General features: G+C 42.9%; 1 protein-coding gene across 1 annotated transcript in view; it reads left to right on the forward strand.

Annotated features, from left to right (window-relative positions):
• The window catches only part of kcnk5a (potassium channel, subfamily K, member 5a), a 53,957-nt gene that overhangs the window by 18,447 nt on the left and 9,997 nt on the right, over nucleotides 1-25,513 (forward strand). Inside the window, exon 2 of the mRNA XM_023995102.2 lies at nucleotides 24,883-24,994. Coding sequence (XP_023850870.1) covers nucleotides 24,883-24,994 — 112 coding nt within the window. The remainder of the gene's footprint in view (nucleotides 1-24,882; nucleotides 24,995-25,513) is intronic.

Genomic DNA, 25,513 nt, shown 5'->3' on the forward strand with positions numbered 1-25,513 from the left:
GTAAACATGGTTGACAGAGGAAGAACAATGATTCCAAGCACCACCCTCATTTTGAAGCTTCCAGTCTGTTATTCGAACTCAATCAGCATGACAGAGTGATCTCCAGCCTTGTCCTTGTCAACACTCACACCTGTGTTGACTTCTTATGGCTGGGGGCAGTATTGAGTAGCTTGGATGAATAAGGTGCCCAGAGTAAACTGCCTGCTACTCTGTCCCAGAAGCTAAGATATGCATATTATTATTAATGAATCACTAATTTTTGATATTCCTCATCAGATGACACTCCCGGGACAACATGTTACACAATACATGTATGTTTTGTTCGATAAAGTTCATATTTATATCCAAAAATCTRAGTTTACTTTAGCGCGTTATGTTCAGTAATGTTTTGCCTCCAAAACATCCGGTGATTTTGCAGAGAGCCACATCAATTTACAGAAATACTCATGATAAACATTGATAAAAGATAAAACTGTTATGCATGGAATTTTAGATCCACTTCTCCTTAATGCAACCGCTGTGTCAGATTTTTAAAAAACTTTACGGAAAAAGCAAACCATGCAATAATCTGAGTACGGCGCAGACGACAAATTAACCCAAAGTGGTATTCGCCATGTTGGGTAGTCAACATTATTCATAAATAGCATTAGAAATATTCACTTACCTTTGATGATCTTCATCAGAATGCACTCCCAGGAATCGCAGTTCCACATAATTTATGTCCATTTATGTCCAATAGCTTCTTTTGTTAGGGCGTTTGGTAAACAATCCAAAAGTGCGATCTGGTCCATTCGGACGAAACGTTCAAAAAGTTATATTACATGTCGAAGAAACTTGTCAAACTAAGTATAGAATCAATCCTTAGGATGTTTTTATCATAAAAGTTCAATAATGTTCCAACCGGAGAATTCCATTGTCTGTAGAAATGCACTGGAACGAGAGCAACCTCTCAAGTGAAAGCGCGTGATTGAGAAGGAGGCTGTAGGCAGACCCCTTACTCAAACATCTCCCATCCGGCCCCCCTTCACATAACAAGCCTGAAACCACATTCTAAAGACGGTTGACATCTAGTGGAAGCCTTAGGAAGTGAAAAATAAACCATATCCCACTGTGTATTCGATAGGGGTGAGTTCAAAAACTATTAACCTCAGATTTCCCACTTCCTGTTTGGATTTTTTCTCAGGTTTTTGCCTGCCATATGAGTTCTGTTATACTCACAGACATCATTCAAACAGTTTTAGAAACTTCAGAGTGTTTTCTATCCAATACTAATAATATGCATATATTAGCATCTGGGACTGAGTAGGAGTCAGTTCACTCTGGGCACGCTATTCATCCAAAAGTGAAAATGTTAACCAACCATTTAGTTCCACCTCCCACATATGCGGTGACATCACCTGGTTTAAACGTCTCTAGAGACGATATCTCTCTCATCATTACTCAATGCCTAGGTTTACCTCCAATGTACTCACATCCTACCATACCTTTGTCTGTACATTATGCCTTGAATCTATTCTATCGCACCCAGAAACCTGCTCCTTTTACTCTCTGTTCCGAACGTACCTGACGACCAGTTCTGATAGCCTTTAGCCGTACCCTTATCCTACTCCTCCTCTGTTCCTTTGGTGATGTAGAGGTTAATCCAGGCCCTGCAGTGCCTAGCTCCACTCCTACTCCCCAGGTGCTCTCATTTGTTGACTTCTGTAACCGTAAAAGCCTTGGTATCATGCATGTTAACATTCGAAGCCTCCTCCCTAAGTTTGTTTTATTCACTGCTTTAGCACACTCTGCCAAKCCGGATGTCCTAGCCGTGTCTGAATCCWGGCTTAGGAAGACCACCAAAAACCCTGATATTTCCATCCCTAACTATAACATCTTCCGACAAGATAGAACTGCCAAAGGGGGCAGTGTTGCAATCTACTGCAGAGATAGCCTGCAGAGTTCTGTCTCAGCCACAGTCAAGGTCCTAAACGATATCATAACCGCCATCGATAAGAGACATTACTGTGCCGCCGTATTCATCGATCTGGCCAAGGCTTTCGACTCTGTCAATCACCACATTCTTATCGGCACACTCAACAGCCTTGGTTTCTCAAATGATTTCCTCGCCTGGTTCACCAACTACTTCTCTGATAGAGCTCAGTGTGTCAAATCGGAGGGCCTGTTGTCCGGACCTCTGGCTGTCTCTATGGGGGTGCCACAGGGTTCAATTCTCGGGCCGACTCTCTTCTCTGTATCAATGATGTCGCTTTTGCTGCTAGTGATTCTCTGATCCACCTCTACGCAGACGACACCATTCTGTATACCTCTGACCCTTCTTTGGACACTGTGTTAACTAACCTCCAGACGCGCTTCAATGCCATACAACTCTCCTTCCGTGGCCTCCAACTGCTCTTAAATGCAAGTAAAACTAAATGCATGCTCTTCAACCGATCGCTGCCCGCACCTGACTTAGAATATGTGGACAACTACAAATACCTAGGTGTCTGGTTAGACTGTAAACTCTCCTTCCAGACTCATATTAAYCATCTCCAATCCAAAATTAAATCTAGAATCGGTTTTCACAACAAAGCGATTTCGCAACAAAGCATCCTTCACTCATGCTGCCTAACATACCCTAGTAAAACTGACCATCCTACCGATCCTTGACTTCGGTGATGTCATTTACAAAATAGCCTCCAACACTCTACTCAACAAATTGGATGCAGTCTATCACAGTGCCATCTGTTTTGTCACCAAAGCCCCATATACTACCCACCACTGCGACCTGTATGCTCTCGTTGGATGGCGCTCGCTTCATACTTGCCGCCAAACCCACTGGCTCCAGGTCATCTACAAGTCTCTGATAAGTATAGCCCCGCCTTATCTTAGCTCATTGGTCATCATAGCAGCACCCACCTGTAGCACGCACTCCAGCAGGTATATCTCACTGGTCACCCCCAAAGCCAATTCTTCCTTTGGCCGCCTTTCCTTCCAGTTCTCTGCAGCCAATAACTGGAACGAACTGCAAAAATCACTGAAGCTGGAGACTCCTATCTCCCTCWCTAGCTTTAAYCACCAGCTGTCAGAGCAGCTCATAGATCACTGCACCTGTACATAGCCCATCTGTAAATAGCCCATCCAACTACCTCATCCCCATACTMTATTTATTTATTTATTTWGCTCCTTTGCACCCCAGTATCTCCACTTATCCATAATCTCATCATATAGCCTCTACACACTGCATCTGCAAGACGTTGGCTGGAGCGCATGTGACAGTGGGCACATTTGCTATATCTCGCAGACTGTTTTTTGTGCCAAAACCATTGACAATATTAAAAGTGGGATGGAAACACAGAACATCTGTATTTTATTTGGTAAATGAAAAGTTTTTTATGACTATGCATTTCATTTCTATTTCTATTCACAGTAAGACATTTTGATGGAAACTCATTGCTGCTGGTAAAATGTGCATATTTTTTGGTGTGACRATTATTCACTTGAAAATCTTTGGACAAATCAAATTGAGGGAAACCTAGCTAATGACCATTCACACCTCTACCTATTCGCGGACTCCCCCCCCTTAAAAAAAAAAACCTTCTCATGCTCTGGAGAGAATGACCAGACAATTCTCAACCGAGTGTTCCTGGTTGCATTTGCATTGATTGTAGTACAAATCACCCCATTGCTGATTCTAAAAGCAGTTGTCCTGACAAGGATGGGCTTATAAGTGACTCCATTGTTTTGCCACTATAAGGCAATCAGCCCCGATAGCAGCTGTTCCCAGTCCCTTCCACCACTGTCTCTTGCACTCATGCTGTAAATGAAAAAAGTACCTATGGAGTGGAGCCCATCTCTCTYCAGCCAGCTGTCCTGGTAACAGAGTTTGTCATTGTGGTTTAGCCGCTCTTCYGTTATCAGAGTGTAGCAGTGCCAAATAATTAGTGATAGGAAGTTCGGCRCTTTTTACTGACTCAGATGTTTTCGAGTCAGATAAAACAACAAACAAACAAACCCCCATTGGCATTCACACCATCATCAGTAGTTTTGTGGTCGCTCCATCAACAGACCAAATAATTGACCTTATTTTTCAATATGGTCATTGAAGTGCATACATTATGTCTATAATCTGTTGTTACAGTTATTTAGATTGTTCAACTAATGGGTGCTAAAGTTGTATATCTATGAAAGCAAATCGAAACTAGATGGTAATTTTTCATGAAGTACAAATGATGGGATTTGCTTTAATCTTTAAGAATTTTTGTGGTAGTGGTAGATGTTTAAAAAGTTTTACTGTACTATTTAAAGCAAATACGTTTTTTAGTATGTATGGTTTAGAAAGCTTTGTGGTGATAGTGTCTGCAGTAGTAATGGTGGCGACTGGTTATAGTTGAAAAGTAGGTAGATGAAAAGTTAGAATAGCCTGAACATATGAAAGTTGGTTTGGAATTTTGCTTGAATGATTTGAGTGACTGTTGTGGGGGCTATGCTAACTTAATCTAATTTATATAATGATAGGTGAGAATCAAAATAAGAATTTGAACTTAGGATAGCGTAAACATGTGAAAGTTGGTTTGGTGTCTTTTAGCTTGAACGGTTCAAGAATTCATATTGGCGAGTTATTTTACGCACATTTTATATAGTTATAGTTGATCTAAGTTTAAAATAATTTGAAGTTAGGATAGCCTGAACATGTGATAGTTGGTTTGGTATATGTAGTTGGAATGATTTAAGAGTTACAATTATTGTTTGTAGTAATTATATGCTATTTTATAGAGCACAGCTAGACGAGAGCTAGTGCGAGGCAGTGCTAGCTAGCTACTCCCAGGTGCAGACCTGCACCAGATCTAGTGCAAACCAGAGCTGTAGTGGTGGTCACAATAATAATCAGTAGTTTTGGTCAGTAATTGTGGTGTTCAGTAGTTATGGTGATTTAGATGTGTGGTCAGTAGTTGTGTGACAAAATATGTGTGGCTGTGGTGATTAGTTGCGTTCAGTAGTTGAGTGGTCAATAGTTGTGTGGTCATAAATTGTGTGGTTGTGGTCAGTAGTTGTGTGGTTGTGGTCGCTAGATGTGGTCAGCAGTTGTTGCCAGATGGTGGTGGTCAGTAGTTATGGTGATTTTAGATGTGTGGTCAAAAGTTGTGTGGTCAGCAAATGTGTGATGTGTGCTCTGAAGTTGTGGTCAGATGTGTGGTTGTGGTCAGTTGTTGTTTTGTGGTCACTAACTGTGGTAATCAGTTGTGTGGTTGTAGTCAGTAGTTGTGTGGTGGTGGTCAGTAGTTTTGTGGTGGTGGTCAGCAGTTGTGGTCAGTAGTTGAGTGGTCAATTGTTGTGGTCAAAAGTGTGTGGTTGTGGTCAGTAGGTGTGTAGTTGTAGTCACTATATGTTGTCAGAAGTAGTGTGTTTGTAGTCAGTAGTTGTGGTCAGTAGTTGTGTGGTCAAGTTGTGTGGTTGTTGTCACTAGTTGTGTGGTTGTTATCGCTAGATGTGGTAAGAAGTTCTGTGCTCTGTGGTTGTGGTCAGTAATTGTGTGGTTTTGGTCACTATGTGACCACGATGTGGTAAGCAGTTGTATGGTTGTGATCAGAAGTAGTGTGGTCAGAAGTTGTTTAGTTGTGGTTAGAAGTCTTTTGGTGGTTGTCAGTAGGGATATTGTGGTCATTAGTGGTGTGGTTGTGGTCTGTTGTGTGGTCAATATTTTTGTGGTTGTGGTCTGTTGTTTGTGATCAGTTGTGTTGTAGGTCTGGTCTGTTGTTGTGTGGTTGTGGTCCCCAAATGTGGTCAGTTTTGTGGTTGTGGTCAGTKGTTTTGTGGTTGTGGTCACTAGATGTTATAAGCAGTTATGTGGTCAGTAGTTGTGTAGTTTGGTTTCTAGATTTTAAAAGCAGTTGTAGGGCCCTATAAAATCGTATTTTTTTTTTTTTAATTCCCTTTTTTTCTATAAAAAAAATCGGAATTCTGTGTTTTGCGATTGACGCTAATTTTAGCATCAGAAAGAGTGTCTTAACGTGAATGAATAAAATGTCAGCTATTTAAGATATAACAGTACATTTGTAATGATGCAACTAAACATTGCACTATTTTTTTATCAAGGCAAATGCTTCAATACAGATTTCTAAGTGTTTCATTATAAATGAAAAAAAGTAATGCAATAATCTAGGCAACATTGCAGCAAGCAATAGGCAAAACCTAGAGTTATACTTATGTGTAAAAAAAAACCTTTTGCATTCATTGTTTTTTGTAAAATAAAGTGCTTCACATAAGTGTTTCATTATAAATGTGAGAAAAAAAGATTAATGCAAGAATCTAGGTAATATTGCAGCAATAGGCAAAACCTATGGAACTACTACTATGATTGTCAGCCTCCTTGTGTTGAGCACGGTGAGTGCTTCTCGCTTGTCGAGTCTTGTATTCGCTGAAACTCCTCTCACAGTCGACTAAGCTGACTGGGAAAGAGATGTAGGGCACTGCCACTTCTGCAACTCTTGGGAATCTCGCACTCAGGCCCCTCCAGTAATCAGCAAGCGCCAAAGCTCCCTGGACACACAGAGCTGATAGGCAATCCATTCTTCGCTCAGCTCTGTTGATGGGCTTGCCATGGGTTTCAGTTGTGTGTAGCCTTCAATCTGCTTTTCCATGGCTGGAGCCTGCCTAGGATCGAACACTCTAGTCGGCCTGTAGACCTCTCTGGCTGAATGTGTGTCGCAGTGCTTTGAGAACTTTGTGAAGGCCAAGTGGAATGTATCATGGAGATGGTCAAGCACCTCCCTCCTCTCTCCAATCCCCATCTTTCTCAATAGCACATCTGTCTTGGCACCATACCCACGTGTTTTTGCCACGTTCCATTCACTAGGTAAGAGACCAGATCCTCCATGACATTGTATGCAGACACGGCTGTGGAACGGTGGGTTCCTTCCAGGATTGACAGAGCTGTCATCAGTTTGGAGCAGCCCCCGGAGATGAAGGTTAGCTTAACAGTGGAGGGCCTTCACCTTCTCTGTTTCCAGCTGGCTAAGGATGTTTGTGACTGCCTGGGATTATGACTTTTCTGCCAACAAAAACTCTCCGTACAGATGAACATGCTCTGCACGGTACTTCACTGCCTCAAACCAGCTATTCCATCTGGATCTCACTGCTTCAGGAGGAGCCTTGGCCTGCACAAACTCCTTCATAATGAGGAAGCTCACCCATCTTCTCTTTCTGGCAGGATTCTTGAAGAAGACAGATCTCATCCATGTCACAATTGATGCAACTTCAGAGAAGTATTTGTAGTGCTGCCAGGTCTCACCTACCAGATTGATGGCATGGCAGAGACAGGTTACATGGACACTGTTGGGCATCACTCCTTTCAGAACCTCCTTGTATGCCTTAAGGCAGTAGGAGGCATTATCTGTGACCACTGCCCGGGCATCTTTCAGGTTCAGATCGTTGCTGTGGAGGGAGGCTAGTACAGCTGGGAAAACGTTGAGTAGTTGCATTTGTCCATGAAAATGACATCCACCAGGAAGTACTGGTTTTCAACACCTGCAATGAATGATAAGGAACAACTTTGTATAGTTGTATGGTAATGGGCAGTAGCTGTGTTGATGTGGTCAGTAGTAGTGTGGTTGTGGTCACTAGCTGTTATAAGCAGTTGTGTGGTTTTGGTCACTAGATGTGTTGAGCAGTTGTGTTGTAGTCCGAAATTGTGTGGTAGTGGCCAGTAGTTATGTGGTTATGGTCCCCGCATGTGGTCAGAAGTTGTGTAGTTGTGGTCAGGTTGTATGGTTGTAGTCAGTAGTTGTGTAGTTGTGCTCTGCATTTGAGAGGTCAGTAGATGAGTGGTTGTGGTCAGTAGTTGTGTTGTCATCACAAATTTTGGTAAGCAGTTCTTTGGTTGTGGTCAGATGTTGTGGTCAGTAATTGTGTGGTTGTGGTCACTAGAGGTGGTAAGCAGTTGTGTGGTTGTGGTCAGAAGTAGTGTAGTTGTGGTCAGAAGTTGTTTAGGTGTGGTCAGTAATGGTGGGGTTGTGGTCTGTTGTCAATATTTTAGTAGTTGTCAGTAATTGTGTGGTTATGTTCCCTAAATGTGGTCAGTAGTTGTGTGGTCAGAAGTTGTGTGGCTGTGGTCAGTTGTTGTGTGGTTGTGGTCAGAGGTTGTGTGGTTATGATCAGTAGTTGTGTGGTCATTAGTTATGTTGTTGTGGTCACTACATGTGTTAAGCAGTTGAGTGGACAGTAGTTGTGTGGTTTGTGGTCAGAAGTTGTGGTCAGTTGTGTGGTTGTGGTCAGTAGTTGTATTGTGGTCAATTGTTGTGTGGTCAGTCGTGGTGTGGCTGTGGTCTGTTGTTGTGTGGTCAGTAATTGTGTGGTTGTAGTCCCCAAATGTGGTCAGTAGTTGTATGGTAGTGGTCAGTAGTTGTGATGATGTGGTCACTAGATGTTATAAGCAGGTGTGTGGTTTTGGTCACAAGATGTGTTGAGCAGTTGTGTTGTAGTCAGAAGTTGTGTGGTAGTGGCCAGTGGTTATGGTCCCCACATGTGGTCAGAAGTTGTGTAGTTGTGGTCAGGTTTTATGGTTGTAGTGGTGTAGTCAAATCAAATCAAAGTTTATTTGTCACGTGCGCCGAATACAACAGGTGTAGACCTTACAGTGAAATGCTTACTGACAGGCTCTAACCAATGGTGCAGGAAAAAAAGGTGTGTGTGTTTGTAGGAAAGTAAAGAAATAAAACAACAGTAAAAAGACATTTGAAAAAAGAGTAGCAAGGCTATATACAGACACCTGTTAGTCAGGCTTATTGAGGTAGCATGTACATGTAGGTATCGTTAAAGTGACTATGCATATATGATGAACAGAGAGTAGCAGAAGCGTAAAAAGAGGGGTTGGCGGGTGGTGGGACACAATGCAGATAGCCCGGTTAGCCAATGTGCCGGAGCACTGGTTGGTCGGGCCAATTTAGGTAGTATGTACATGAATGTATAGTTAAAGTGACTATGCATATAAGATAAACAGAGAGTAGCAGCAGCGTAAAAGAGGGGTTGGGGGGGCACACAATACAAATAGTCCGGGTAACCATTTGGTTACCTGTTCAGGTGTCTTATGGCTTGGGAATAAAAACTGTTGAGAAGCCTTTTTGTCCTAGACTTGGCACTCTGGTACCGCTTGCCATGCGGTAGTAGAGAGAACAGTCTATGACTGGGGTGGCTGGGGTCTTTGACAATTTTTAGGGCCTTCCTCTGACACCGCCTGGTGTAGAGGTCCTGGATGGCAGGCAGCTTTGCCCCAGTGATGTACTGGGCCGTACGCACTACCCTCTGAAGTGCCTTGCGATCGGAGACTGAGCAATTGCCGTACCAGGCAGTGATGCAACCGGACAGGATGCTCTCGTTGTTGTAGCTGTAGAACCTTTTGAGGATCTCAGGACCCATGCCAATCTTTTTAGTTTCCTGAGGGGGAATAGGCTTTGTCGTGCCCTCTTCTCGACTGTCTTGGCGTGTTTGGACCAATCTAGTTTGTTGTTAATGTGGACACCAAGGAATTTGAAGCTCTCAACCTGCTCCACTACAGCCCCTTCGATGAGAATGGGGACGTGCTCGGCCCTCCTTTTCCTGTAGTCCACAATCATCTCCTTAGTCTTGGTTACGTTGAGGGATAGGTTGTTATTCTGGCAACACCCGGCCAGGTCTCTGACCTCCCTATAGGCTGTCTCGTTGTTATCGGTGATCAGGCCTACCACTGTTGTGTCGTCAGCAAACTTAAGGATGGTGTTGGAGTCGTGCCTGGCCATGCAGTCGTGGGTGAACAGGGAGTACAGGAGGGGACTGAGCACGCACCCCTGGGGAGCTCCAGTGTTGAGGATCAGCGTGGCAGATGTGTTGCTACCTACCCTCACCACCTGGGGGCGGCCTGTCAGGAAGTCCAGGATCCAGTTGCAGAGGGAGGTGTTTAGTCCCAGGTTCCTTAGCTTGGTGATGAGCTTTGAGGGTACTATGGTGTTGAACGCTGAGCTGTAGTCAATGAATAGCATTCTCACGTAGGTGTTCCTTTTGTCCAGGTGGGAAAGGGCAGTGTGGAGTGCAATAGAGATTGCATCATCTGTGGATCTGTTTGGGCGGTATGCAAATTGGAGTGGGTCTAGGGTTTCTGGGATAATGGTGTTGATGTGAGCCATTACCAGCCTTTCAAAGCACTTCATGGCTACGGACGTGAGTGCTACGGGTCTGTAGTCATATAGGCAGGTTGCCTRTGTGTTCTTGGGCACATTGACTATGGTGGTCTGCTTGAAGCATGTTGGTATTACAGACTCAATCAGGGACATGTTAAAAATGTCAGTGAAGACACCTGCCAGTTGGTCAGCACATGCTTGGAGCACACGTCCTGGTAATCCGTCTGGCCCCGCAGCCTTGTGTATGTTGACCTGTTTAACTTCTCTAGGGTAGGGGCCAGCATTCGGAATTTTGGATGAAAAGCATGCCCAAATTAAACTGCCTGCTTCTCGTGCCCAGAAGATATGATATGCATATAACCTGTCTCTTATACACATCTAGATGTGTATAAGAGACAGCTGTTTGGGCGGTATGCAAATTGGAGTGGGTCTAGGGTTTCTGGGATAATGGTGTTGATGTGAGCCATTACCAGCCTTTCAAAGCACTTCATGGCTACGGACGTGAGTGCTACGGGTCTGTAGTCATATAGGCAGGTTGCCTRTGTGTTCTTGGGCACATTGACTATGGTGGTCTGCTTGAAGCATGTTGGTATTACAGACTCAATCAGGGACATGTTAAAAATGTCAGTGAAGACACCTGCCAGTTGGTCAGCACATGCTTGGAGCACACGTCCTGGTAATCCGTCTGGCCCCGCAGCCTTGTGTATGTTGACCTGTTTAACTTCTCTAGGGTAGGGGCCAGCATTCGGAATTTTGGATGAAAAGCATGCCCAAATTAAACTGCCTGCTTCTCGTGCCCAGAAGATATGATATGCATATAACTGGTAGATTTGGATAGAAAACACTCWAAAATTTCCCAAACTGTTAAAATAGTGTCTGTGTGTATAACTGGCAGGTGAAAAACCTGAGAAAAATCCATTCGGGAAGTGTTTCTTTTTCTTTTTGTAGTTTTCTATTCAATGCCATTACAGTATCCATTGACTTAGGACTCAAGTTGCAGTTCCTATGCCTTCCACTAGATGTCAACAGTCTTTAGAAATAGTTTCAGGCTTGTATTCTGAAAAATGAGGAAGTAAGAGCAGTGGGAGTCTGAATGAGTAGACCCTAAAGTGTCACAGAGCTTTTTCATGCGCGCGACCGAGAGAGTGCCTTTCTTGTTTACCTTTTAAATTGACHACGTTATTGTCCGGTTGAAATATTATCGATTATTTAGGCTAAAAACAACCTGAGGATTGAATATAAACTTCGTTTGACATGTCTCTATGAACTTTACGGATACAATTTTGGATTTTTTTTGTCTGCCTGTTTTGACTGTGTTTGAGCCTGTGGATTACTGAAGAAAACGTGCGAACAAAACTGAGGTTTTTGGATATAAAGAGACTTTATCGAACAAAAGGAACATTTATTGAGTAAATGAATGTCTGCTGAGTGCAACCATATGAAGATCATCAAAGGGATTAATTTTATCTCTATTTCTAACTTGTGTAACAATTCTACTTGGCTGGTTACTGTTTGTAATGATTTGTCTGCTGGGCTATGTTCTCAAATAATCGTAAGGTATGCTTTCGCCGTAAAGCATTTTTTWAAATCTGACATCGTGGTTGGATTCACAAGAAGTTAATCAACAGCCAGTGAAACTGCAGGGCACCAAATTCAAAAAACAGAAATCCCATAATTAAAATTCCTCAAACATTCCTTTTACACCATTTTAAAGATACACTTGTTGTAAATCCAGCCACAGTGTCCGATTTCAAAAAGGCTTTACGACGAAAGCACACCAAACGATTATGTTAGGTCAGAGCCAAGTCACAGAGAAACACAGCCATTTTTCCAGCCAAAGAGAGGAGTCACAAAATGCAGAAATAGAGAGAAAATGAATCACTAACCTTTGATGATCTTCATCAGATGACACTCATAGGACTTCATGTTACACAATACATGTATGTCTTGTTCGGTAAAGTTCATATTTATATCCAAAAATCTCAGTTTACATTGGCGCGTTATGTTCAGTAGTTCCAAAACATCCGGTGATTTTGCAGAGAGCCACATCAATTTACAGAAATACTCATAATAAACATTGCTAAAAGATACAACTGTTGTGCATGGAATTTTAGATCCACTTCTCCTTAATGCAACCGCTGTGTCAGATTTTTTTTTTAAACGGAAAAAGCACACCATGCAATAATCTGAGTACAGRGCTCAGACACAAAACCAGGCCATACAGATATCCGCCATGTTGTGGAGTCAACAGAAGTCAGAAATAGCATTATAAATATTCACTTACCTTTGATGATCTTCATCGAAATGCACTCCCAGGAATCCCAGTTCCACAATAAATGTTTGATTTGTTCGATAAAGTCCATAATTTACTTCCAAATATCTCCTTTTTGTTCGCGCATTTAGTACACAATCCAAACTCACGAGGCGCAAACAAGGTTCTAAAGACTCTTGACATCTAGTGGAAGCCTTAAGAAGTGCAATATGACCCCATAGACACTGTATATTCGATAGGCAATGACTTGAAAAACTACAAACCTCAGATTTCCCACTTCCTGGTTGGATTTTTTCTSAGGTTTTTGCCTGTTATATGAGTTCTGTTATACTCACAGACATCATTCCAACAGTTTTAGAAACTTCAGAGTGTTTGCTATCCAAATCTACTATTTGGACCTAGCAGCAGCCTTACGTGTGGCAGCGAGGACAGAGTGATAAAACAACGAGAACTCTAATCTCATATTCTAGCTTTTATGGCTGAGTAGCAGGCAGTTTAATTTAGGCACGCTTTTCATCCAAAATTCCGAATGCTGCCCCCTACTCTAGTGAAGTTAAGATGGTGAGGAAAGCACTTTTAAAGAATAACCAGGCATCCTTTACTGATGGAATGAGGTCAATATCCTTCCAGGATACCCGGGCCAGGTCAATTAGAAAGGCCTGCTCGCTGAAGTGTTTTAGAGAGCGTTTGATAGTCATGAGGGGTGGTCGTTTGACCGCAGACCCATTACGGATGCAGGCAATGAGGCTGAGATCCTGGTTGAAGACAGTAGAGGTGTATTTAGAGGGCATGTTTGTCAGGATGATATCTATGAGGGTTCCCGTGTTTACAGATTTGGGGTTGTACCTGGTAGGTTCATTGATCATTTGTGTGAGATTGAGGTCATCTAGCTTAGATTTTAGGACAGCCGAGGTGTTAAGCATGTCCCAGTTTAAGTCACCTAGCAGTACGAGCTCTGAAGATAGATGGGGGGCAATCAATTCACATATGGTGTCTAAGGCACAGCTGGGGGCAGAGGGTGGTCTATAACAACCGGCAACGTTGACTTACTTGTTTCTGGAAAGGTGTATTTTTAGAAGTAGAAGCTCAAATTGTTTGGGCACATACCTGGATAGTATGACAGAACTCTGCATGCTATCTCTGCAGTAGATTGCAACACGCCCCCTTTGGCAGTTATATCTTGTCGGAAGATGTTATAGTTAGGGATGGAAATATCAGGATTTTTGTTGACCTTCCCAAGCCAGGATTCAGACACAGCTAGGACATCTGGGTTGGCAGAGTGTGCTAAATCAGTGAGTAAAAATAACTTAGGGAAGAGGCTTCTAATGTTAACATGCATGATACCAAGGCTTTTACGGTTACAGAAGTCAACAAATGAGAGTGTTTGGGGAATGGGTGTGGAGCTAGGTGCTGCAGGGCCTGGATTAACCTCTACATCACCAGAGTAACAGAGGATAAGGGTACGGGCTAAAGGCTGTAGGAACTGGTCATCTAGTGCGTTCGGGAACAGAGAGTAAAAGGAGCAGGTTTCTGGGCGCGGAAGAATAGAGTCAAGGCATAATGTACAGACAAGGGTATGGTAGGATATGAATACAGTGGGGGTAAACCTAGGCATTGAGTGATGATGAGAGAGGTTTCGTCTCTAGGGACATCATTTAGACCAGGTGAGGTCGCCGCATGTGTGGGAGCTGAAACAAAAGGGCTAGCTAAGGCATATTGATTAGGTCTGGAGGCTCTACAGTGAAATAAGACAATCACTAACCCAAACAGCAATGGACAAGACATATTGACATTAGGGAGAGGCATGCGTAGCCAAGTGATCATAGGGGCCAGTGACAAGCTGGAGACATGGCGATTCAGACAGCTAGCAGAAGGGCCTTAGGGGGACATCGTGACGGAAGAAGTCTTTTGTAGCCCCCTCGGACGGTTATGTCGGCAGACCAGTCGTGTTGGATCTGCAGGGCTCCGTGTGGGCAGTATAACGGTCCAGGTCAATTGGCAAAATAGGTATAGTAGCCCAAGAAATTGGCTGATGGTCCTCTTCAGCTAACAGTCCAATATGCTCTAGACAGCTAGCGGGCCGCGGCTAGCAGGCTAGATGATGGGCCTTCAGGGGACGTCGCGACGGAGGAGCCTGTTGAAACCCCTCGGGCGGATTATGTCGGTAGACCAGTCGTGATGAAATCGGCGGGGTTCCGTGTCGGCAGTAAAGGGGGTCCAGGCCAATTGGCAAAATATGTATTGTAGCCCAAGGATTGGCTGATGGACCTCTTCAGCTAGCCGGGAGATGGGCCTAGCACGAGTCTAGTTCCAGGCTCACTGGTGCTTGCTTCGGGACAGAGACGTTAGCTAGCTGCAATGATCCAGGTGAAAAGGTTCGGAGCTTGCGGTAGGAAACCGGAGATGTGGTGAAAAAGCAGTCCAGTATGCTCTGGGTTGAATCGCGCTGTGCAAACTGGCAGGAGTTGACCCGGGCTAAGGMTAGCTGATGACCGCTAGCAGTGGCTAACTGACTACTAGCTAGTAGTTAGTTAGCTGGCTAGCTTCTGTTGGGGGTTCTAGTTCTAAAGTATAGAAAATAGCAGATCCATACCACATTTGGTGAGGCGGGTTGCAGGAGAGTATGTTGAAACTGAGGTTAAAAATATAAAAAAGAATACAAAATATAAAAATATAAAGAATATATATATATATACACAGGACACGACAAGACAAAGATGTCTGAACTGCTACGCCATCTTGAAATCTATTTGATTCTACTTTACCTTTTCAAAATATTTGTAGGAACAAGAAGTCTCTTGCGAAAAGTCAGTCAGGCCCGAAGTTAATTTGCTCATGTTAACTAAAGATAAGGTGTGCAAGTTGTGTGTGTAGCTACCATTTCACCTCACACAGCAGATTAGGTATTTGTACGTAACCTTTATTTCGATAGGGAGTTATTTTGACAAGGTCTATTTTACAGATGAGCCCTGTAATTAATTGTGTAATTGTGTTGGTGAATTTTTTGGACAGATCTAGATTCCATTTTCTTTTGCAACTGTTCCGGCATGAACGTGGGGTGTTGTAGAACATTTGCCCATTTTGAAATAAGGTGAAATTATGTTTCTGTCACCATCTATTTGTTACGGTTACATAAATCCATTTTACAGACAGACCCATTGTTCAAGCTAGCAAACTCAAAAGATATTGCAGAAATGTTATACATATTCCGTATCCTTCCATATGGCTGTAAAATGTACTATCCTACTTTACAGCTTCCTACAGAGCAGGTCTAGCACCACTGGCCACAGTGAATCACACATAGCTCTGGGTTTATGGCCTCCAAGAGTGATTCCCTCTTTGCTGAGCTAGAGCTGACCTTCCATTGACCTTCCACGTTAGTGCAGCGAAACAAAGGCTGCATCCTGTGTATAGCCTCGCTACTGTTATTTTTCTGCTGATCTTTAATTATTTATTTAAAAAAATATATATCTTTTATTTTTTTACTTAACACTTTTTCTTTGTTTCATTATTGGATAAGGGCCTGTAAGTAAGCATTTCACTGTAAGGTCTACACCTGTTGTATTCAGCGCATGTGACAAATAACATGACTTGATCCCAATTCTTCACTCTCCCTTAGTGTGCACTCTCATGGATTTGAGTAACCATGGGGGCTCCCCACAGCCAATACATACACCAATCTATACACCAAATCCAATGCTTTTAAATCCATGACAAATGCACACTTTAGAAGTGTGGAGAATCGTGACGCAGCCCAACTTAGCGGCAGTGTTTGTCAGCCAGCCTACCATTGGATATCTGTAGCTTTTCTAAAGTAAACCCGGGTCTTACAATAGGATGAAGAAATGGAGCAGGCTCTCTAGGTTCACTCCCATGACCTTGCAACTGCTATTCAATTTGCTCTGTAATCGACCATTAAATCATAAACTTATTTTTGGCTGCTCTTCAGCTTGAGATGGGAACAGCTGTCGTTATGCCCTCACAATTCTTCTGTGCCTTTTCCTCGGAGTCAGCATTTTCTCTGACTCTCCACACTTAAGCACTTTTCCTCAAGCGGTATATGCTTTTTTAAAAATCAGTTTCTAGATGCCATGCAAGTATTTCTGTTAAAGCACAAGAGTACTGACCACATCAGGCCACAGATATGGATATACAGACATAGTCATCTTCACAACCCCAAAACATATCTATAATACAGCCACAAAAAGCAGCTGTTTATCCCGTGTCATGGTCGGGGGGGGGGTGAAATAACATCCTAGAGTAAATATTACAAGCTGATCTCCAAAGGGTTCACTGTAATGCATTGATGTTTGTTTTGGAGGATTATGGATCTTTTACTTTGCCTTTCTAAGCAACTACTTCCAGAGAGAGGAACAGTTCCTTGGAGACGAGATGACGGACACAATCTATACCCTTTGTGTTTACTTTTCACGAGCAGGCCTTTCAATTCTTCTTTTTTTCTGAGCAAAATGTCTGGAGCGAAGCAGAATGTCCTAATGAAATGGCTAGTTTCAGTTCCTGTTTATGTGCAGCCCTCGACTCACAATATTTGACTTGTTTCCATTAGTGTAAAATACTTTCAGCTGCTGTCGGCAGGTGCTCCTTTCTCACGGTCGGTAGTCTGATAGACCCGACACTGCCATTTAAGGTAATCCCCATCTGAAAAAATACAACAACAAAAAACACATTCAGGAATGACAACTCAAAACTTTATCTTGGGTTGGGGTTAAATTCCTTTCAAGACGTGCAGGAATAAATTGACATTGCAGATTATAAAAATTGCTTCATTGCTCACCACGGGTTCTTGCCAGAGAGTCATTTCCCCACTTATGAAGGGCAATTCCACGTCAACGGAAATTTATTGAGACAGATGTTTCACTTTCAAATGTATCCCAAACAATAAACAGTGATTGCAAAGTTTAACAAACCATGTAACTCTATGCACAAGAATGACTTCCAGAGGGCGAAAGGGAGAGCGAGCAAGGGGCTATCCAGACTGTTTTCACACTCACGCTTTGACCGCCAGACGACAAAGAGAAAGAAAATAGTTATGAGCTGAACAGTATGCCAAGAAGGGAGGACAGTAGCAGGTGACCCAACYGTAGTTTGTGACTACTATGATTTCCCATTGTAGTCAATTTAATTGCTGTGATTCCGTTCAATTTTTMGGGGAAATTTCGTTACCGATTTGGTAATGTAATGATGAGTTTTATCATCTAATAAGTCATAAACATAATGTATATCAGTAAAAACACTGTCTAAATGATAGGTCTAACGTCTGCAAACTTTCATCATCCACCCCCATGAGGGAGAGAAATTAGAAAATATCTTAAAGATATGTGGGTTTTTTGTAACGAAATGACAAGGCACTAGGCAATAGGTGTATAATCATACAGAAGGCAAATCATTTCTCCAAAACGAAATATGTGTTGATATTAGTTGGCAGTGTTCTTTACTTCAACTCCAACAAAGAATTCCTATTTATTACTTTTAATACCTGCAAATAAGCTACTTGACTTGATTGTGTTTTGATGTATTTATAATACATTGTCTTTTTGTAAGACCCCTTTTTCCATCTGTTTGACCATTACTCAAAACTCAAGCCCAAAAATTACCAAAATAACTGCTACTCGGTGCCTTTATTAACTGTGTTGTCTGCCCAGATAACAGCCAAACACTTGTTTTCATTGGGGGGAAGCTCTCTAGCACTCTGATTTGGCACAAGGGTGTGAAAACGAAGCACCAACGGATTTTCCGATTCTACATGCAAGTGGTCCCTATGACACARTGTGGCGACAGCAAGCGATAGGATGGCCACCTACTGCTTTCGGCCGAGCATCGGTCCTCTGTGTCTCTTCTTTAACGAGTCCATCAATTCCCTTGTCATGGGGCCTGATGGAGACGAAGAATGACTGTTGATTCAGCAGGCAAAGGAATTGGCTCCTCTAGTGCTTGACTAATTACAGAGCTGAACTGTCGCAGGCCCGTTATTAGAGAGAGCCCTCATCTGCTGCACTGCCAGCACTTATGAGCTCAAGCACATTTTGCCCTCGAGCACATTTGGATGAATCTAAAAGAGCTTTGGTGTGTGGGAATGCATTGCCCCATCCCAGTTTAGAAGTTATTGCCTAAGGGTGTACGCTCATACCTGGGGGAATGGGCTTCTTTGGCTTTTCCTTGTGGCTGCTCAAGCACACGCATAGCTTGATGGATTCTGTAATTAAAGTTATAAGATGGTGGTGCTGAGGAGCGTGCCCCGTCTTGCCCGTTCCTACTCAACCTTTTTTTATGGCTATTTTTGCATTAATTATTACTTTGTTTGCTCAGAATGTTTGTCCAATAATTTCCTACGATGACAAATACTTCTGGGTCATGAATCAGAAGCTACCACACTTATCTCTCAGCCTCCCAGAACTGGAATACCACATAAGCTCCTTTGTTCCCCACACAGCAGGCTTACTTGTTGCTGCTGATCTAGATAACTGAAGGCAATGCCTGAGATGAAGGAAAGGGTGACTCCAAGCTATGCTGAAAGACTGGCTACAGCCTCCTCTTCCTAGTATCCTGATGACTAATGTCCAATCGCTGGAAAATAAACTTTGAACTCGGAGCAAAGCTTCAATTGCAGCGTTGTTTTTACAGGACATGGCMTACGGACAATACATGCGACTCTGCTATTCGACCAGATGGCTTTTCCATTTTCCGTATGGATCGAACGGCGGCTTCTTGTAAGAATAGCAGGGGTGCCTTCTTCATGAACAATTCCTGGAGTACCAAAGTTTAAAACATCATGAGCTCCTGTTCACCCGACCTGGAGTTTCTGATGCTAAAATACCAACCCTTCTATATGCCGAGTGAATTCACGTGAGTTATCACAGCTGTGTACAATACCACCTCAAGCAAACATCAAGCTAGCACTCAACGAACTGTGCAAGAACATTTGCCAGCAAGAGTCCTCTCACCCGGAGCAGTCTTTTATTGTGGTGGGAGATTTTAAACAAGCAAGTTTTCACAACATTTTTCCAAAATATCACCAACATGTACCCTGCCCCACGAGAGGAAACAACATGCTGGACCATGTATACTGAACAAGAATATCAACAATTTCAACAATTTTACTGAGGTACAGTTCATATAAGGAAATCGGTCAATTTCAATAAATAAATTAGGCCCTAATCTATGGATTTCACATGACTGGACAGGGACGTAGCCATGGGTGGGACTGGGAGGGCATAGGCCCACCCACTTGGGAGACTGGCCCACCCACTGGGGAGCAAGGCCCAGCCAATCAGAATGAATTTTTTCCCCACAAAAGGGCTTTAATACAGACAGAAATACTCTTCAGTTTAATCAGCTGTCCGGATGGCTGGTCTCGCAGGTGAAGAAGCCGGATGTGGAGATCCTGGGCTGGCGTGGTTACACGTGGTCTGAGGTTGTGAGGCCAGTTGGACATACTGCCAAATTCGTAAAAAATTATGTAGGCTTATGGTAGAGAAATTAACATTCATTTATCTGGCAACAGCTCTGGTGGACATTCCTGCAGTCAGCATGCCAATTGCATGCTTTCTCAAAACTTGAGACATCTGTGGCATTGTGTTGTGACAAAACTGCACATTTTAGAGTGGCATTCTTTTGTCCCCAGCACAAGGTGCACCTGTGTGATGATCATCCTGTTTAATCAGCTTCTTGATTTGTCACACCTGTTAGGTAGACGGATTATCTTGGCAAAGGAGAAATGCTCAATAATGGGGTTGTAAGCAAATTTGTGCATAATATGGAACATTTCTGGGATCTTTTATTTCAGCTCATGAAACATGGGATCAACACTTTACATGTTGCATTTATATTTTTGTTCTGTGTGTGTGTGTGTGTGTGTAATATATATGTATATGTATGTGTGTGTGTGTATATACAGTTGAAGTCAGAAGATTACATACACCTAAGACAAATACATTTAAACTCAGTTTTTCACAATTCCTTACATTATAGTAGATTTTCCCTGTTTTAGGTCAGTTAGGATCACCACTATATTTTAAGAATGTGAAATGTCAGAATAATAGTAGAGAGAGTGATTTATTTCAGCTTTTATTTCTTTCATCACATTCCCAGTGGGTCAGAAGTTTACATACACTCAATTAGTATTTGGTAGCATTGCCTTTAAATTGTTTAACGTGGGTCAAATGTTTTGGGTAGCCTTCCACAAGCTTCCCGAAATAAGTTGGGTGAATTTTGGCCCATTCCTCCTGACAGAGCTGGTGTAACTGAGTCAGGTTTGTTAGGCCTCCTTGCTCGCACACGCTTTTTCAGTTCTGCCGACACATTTTCTATAGGATTGAGGTCAGGGCTTTGTGATGGCGACTCCAATACCTTGACTTTTGTCCTTAAGCCATTTTGCCACAACTTTGGAAGTATGCTTGGGGTCATTGTCCATTTGGAAGACCCATTTGCGACCAAGCTTTAACTTCCTGACTGATGTCTTGAGATGTGCTTCAATATATCCACATACTTTTCCACCCTCATGATGCCATCTATTTTGTGAAGTTCACCAGTCCCTCCTGCAGCAAGCACCCCCAAAATATGATGCTGCCACCCCCGTGCTTCACGGTTGGATGGTGTTCTTCGGCTTGCAATTATCCCCTTTTTCCTCCAAACATAAACGATGGTCATTATGGCCAAACAGTTCTATTTTGTTCATCAGACCAGAGAACATTTCTCCAAAAAGTATGATCTTTGTCCCCATGTGCAGTTGCAAACCGTAGTCTGGCTTTTTTAATGCAGGTTTTGGAGCAGTGGCTTCTTCCTTGCTAAGCAGCCTTCAGGTTATGTCGATATAGACTCGTTTTACTTGTGGATCCAGATACTTTTGTACCTGTTTCCTCCAGCATCTTCTTCACAAGGTCCTTTGCTGTTGTTCTGGATTGCTGTGCACTTTTCGCACCACAGTACGTTCATCTCTAGGAGACAGAACATGTCTCCTTCCTGAGCAGTATGACGGCTATGTGGTCCCATGGTGTTTATACTTGCCGTACTATTGTTTGTACAGATGAAGTTGGTACCGATTATGGAGGACCAAAAAAAGCTGATACCATTAATCGGAATTTTTTTAAAATTATTATTATTTGTAATAATGACAATTACAACAATACTGAATGAACACTTATTTTAACTTAATATAATACATCAATAAAAAATCAATTTGGCCTCAAATAAATAATGAAACATTGTCAATTTGGTTACGGTAAATAATGCAAAAACAAAGTGTTGGAGAAGAAAGTAAAAGTGCAATATGTGCCATGTAAGAAAGCTAACGGTTTAAGTTCCTTGCTCAGAACATGAGAACATATGAAAGCTGGTGGTTCCTTTTAACATGAGTCTTCAATATTCCCAGGTAAGAGTTTTAGGTTGTTAGTTATTATAGGAATTATAGGACTATTTCTCTCTATACCATTTGTATTTCATATACCTTTGACTATTGGATGTTCTTATAGGCACTTTAGTATTGTCAGTGTAACAGTATAGCTTCCGTCCCTCTCCTCGCTCCTAGCTGGGCTCGAACAAGGAACACATCGACAACAGCCACCCTCGAAGCAGCGTTACCCATGCAGAGCAAGGGGAACAACTACTCCAAGTCTCAGAGCGAGTGACATTTGAAACACTATTAGCACGCACCCCGCTAACTAGCTAGCCATTTCACATCGGTTACATCAGCCTAATCTCGGGAGTTGATAGGCTTGAAGTCATAAACAGCAGAGCTGCTGGCAAAACGCATGAAAGTGCTGTTTGAATGAACGCTTACGAGCCTGCTGGTGCCTACCATCACTCAGTCAGACTGCTCTATGAAATCATAGACTTAATTATAACATAATAACACACAGAAATACGAGCCTTAGGTCATTAATATGGTCGAATCCGMAAACTATCATCTCGAAAACAAAACATTTATTCCGTATTCAGTGAAATACGGAACCGTTCCGTATTTTATCTAATGGGTGGCATCCATAAGCCTAAATATTCCTGTTACATTGCACAACCTTCAATGTTATGTCATAATTACGTAAAATTCTGTTTAATGCTAGCTAGCAACTTACCTTGGCTTCTTACTGAATTCGCGTAACAGGCAGGCTCCTCGTGGAGTGCAATTAGAGGCAGGTGGTTAGAGCGTTGGACTAGTTAACCGTAAGGTTGCAAGATTGAAACCCCGAGCTGACAAAGTAAAAATCTGTCGTTCTGCCCCTGAACAAGGCAGTTAACCTACATTGAAAATAAGAATGTGTTCTTAACTGACTTGCCTAGTTAAATAAAGGTGTAAAATTTTTTTGTTGCCAAATCGGTGTACCGATTTCCGATTGTTATGAAACCTTGAAATCGGCCCTAAATAATCGACCAATCCGATTAATCGGTCGACCTCTAATACACCACACGCTATTACTACTGTCTTATATATATATATATATATATATATATATATATATATATATATATAAACATCCGTGACGCTTACATAGCCGGTCCCACTTTGGCCATTTGGATCACAAAAGCAGCAACCCAAGAGGGAGCTACCAACACCTAGAATAGTGAGGCTCTGGACAGAGGAGGCAGACTTTTTTACAATTTTGATTGGAATATCAAATATTCATCCATCCAGGACTCATCCATCAACATTGAGGAATATAAATCCTTAGTTACAGGCTTCATAAGGGAATATGTTGATGATGTTGTACCCAGAATAACAATCCGGACATACCCCAACCAAAAACCATGGATGAACAGGGATATCCGTACCATGCTGAGAGCCCATACTGCAGCATTCAGTGTCAGCATATGACTTGGTGGCGCGACGTGTACAAAGCAGGTATGAGCGCCACAAATCCATTAGGGACGCAAAAAGATAATACAGACTCAAACTGGAATTGATGTTCAACAACTCAGACTCGACTCATGTGGCAAGGACTACAGTCTTTCACGGACTAGAGAGGCAAATCCAGCTGTGTGGTACCCACTGAAGCTTCCCTCCCAGATGAGCTTAACACATTCTATGCTCATTTCAAGGCAGATAATACCAAGCTAACCAGGAAGAGTCTCGCTTGTCCGAACGATCAGGTGCTTTCGCTCTCCAAAGCTGACATTAGGAAAACTCTCGAGTGAAGCCTCACAAATCCGCCGGCCCAGATGGCATCCCTGGCKACGTCCTCCGAGTGAGTGCTGACCAGCATCTTAGAAATCTTCAACCTGTCCCAGTGCCCAAGAAAAACAAGGTGACATGCCCAAATGACTATCACCCGGTCACACTCACCCCGGTCATCATGAAGTGCTTCAACTGGCTGGTCATGGCCAGCATGCCAGGCACACTGGACCCACTCCAAAATGCTTACCGCTCCAACAGATCCACAGAAGATGCCATTTCTATTGTTATTCACATGGCCCTAACACATCTGAACAAGAGGAACACCTATGTGAGAATCCTCACAACTGGATCCTGGACTTCCTGATGGGCAGACCACAGGCTGTGAGGATTGGCAACAACATCATCTCCACACTGACTCGTCACATAGGGGCCTCCCAGGGGTGTGTCCTTACCCCTCTGCTGTACTCCCTTTTGACCCATGACTGGGTAAACYGGGAGTTTGCTGACGACATCAAGTTTGCTGATGACACCCCGGTTCTAGGCCTGATTACCAACAACGACAAGTCAGCCTTTAGGGAGGAGGTAAGTGAACTGGCATTGTGGTGCGAGCACAACAATCTCTCCCTCAATGTCAGCAAAGCAAAGGAATTGATTGTTGACTGCAGGATGCAGTAGAGAGTTGGCAGTTTTAAGTTCCTAGGTGTCCACATCACCGAGGACTTGACATGGATCAACAGCACCACTTTTGTTAAGAAGGCGCAACACTTCCTAAGGTGGCTGAATTCGGCATGCCACCCCGGGTCCTGTCCAAAAACTATCGCTGCACCATCGAGAACGTCCTGACCGGTTGCGTCATGGCCTGGTGTGGGAATTGCTCCGTCCACGACCGCAAGTCCCTCCAGGTGGTGGTGAAGATGGCCCAGTGCATCACTGAGACTGTTCTCCCACCCATCCAGGATGGTGTTGGCTTTGGGGATGACCAGTGAGATATACCTGCTGGAGCGCCTGCTACGGGAGGGTGTTGTTATTGTGACCAGTGAGCTGAGATAAGGCGGAGCTTTACCTAGCATAGACTTATAGATGACCTGGAGCCAGTGGGTCTGGCAACGAATATGCAGCGAGGGCCATCCGACTGGAGCATACAAGTTGCAGTGGTTGGTGGTATAAGGCGCTTTGACCATTGGCTCATCAGTGCATCTGCAATCATTGGATCATCAGTGCATCTGGAGATAAAATCAACGGCTCACAGGAATGATGTGGTATGGGAAATGGGCCTGTTTATAGCGAGAGAAATTACATGCATCCGAGTTTTGCCTTCAATTCACTAACTGCCACACTGCTGTCTTTGTCCCCAGGTGGTGTCGGATGCTGCCGGCCAAGGTGTCACCATCACTGGCAGCAAGACTTTCAACAACTGGAACTGGCCCAATGCTGTCATCTTTGCTGCTACTGTCATCACAACTATAGGTAGGCAAACTGTCCTGAGAGTGTCACATGGAGCTTATGTAATTGTGGTTTATAGTCAGGAGAAAAGGGAATATCTTAATTGATGCAACAAGACAGGAATATATTCCATAATCATTTATTGTGCAAGGATTTGTGGATCTTATTTCAAAATCTTTCAGTAATGATCTGCTTAACTTTACTCTAATGGGATAAACTCTCATTTAGGGTGGACTGCTTGCCCTTTTAGTCCATGTCTGTATAATCTAAATGTACGGTACAGATAAAATGGGATCGGGTAAAGAAAAGCCAGATTAAAGAACTGGTCTTTATTGTTGGTTTAGTTTGTCAATAGAGTAATTTATCTTATTTTGGTACTCTGAATGCCAACAGGATTTTTTTCTGATGATTTTACATGTTTATTCAGCCTTGCCAAGTCTCTATCATTTCTCATCACTGAAAAATACTGTATTTTATAAACTGTGGTTATGAAATGTGCGTTCTTTTGGTAGAATGTGTTATCTGAATTGGTCAAAACAAAGA

The sequence above is a fragment of the Salvelinus sp. IW2-2015 genome, linkage group LG10 (assembly GCF_002910315.2).
Source record: "Salvelinus sp. IW2-2015 linkage group LG10, ASM291031v2, whole genome shotgun sequence".
NCBI classification, from domain to species: Eukaryota; Metazoa; Chordata; class Actinopteri; order Salmoniformes; family Salmonidae; genus Salvelinus; species Salvelinus sp. IW2-2015.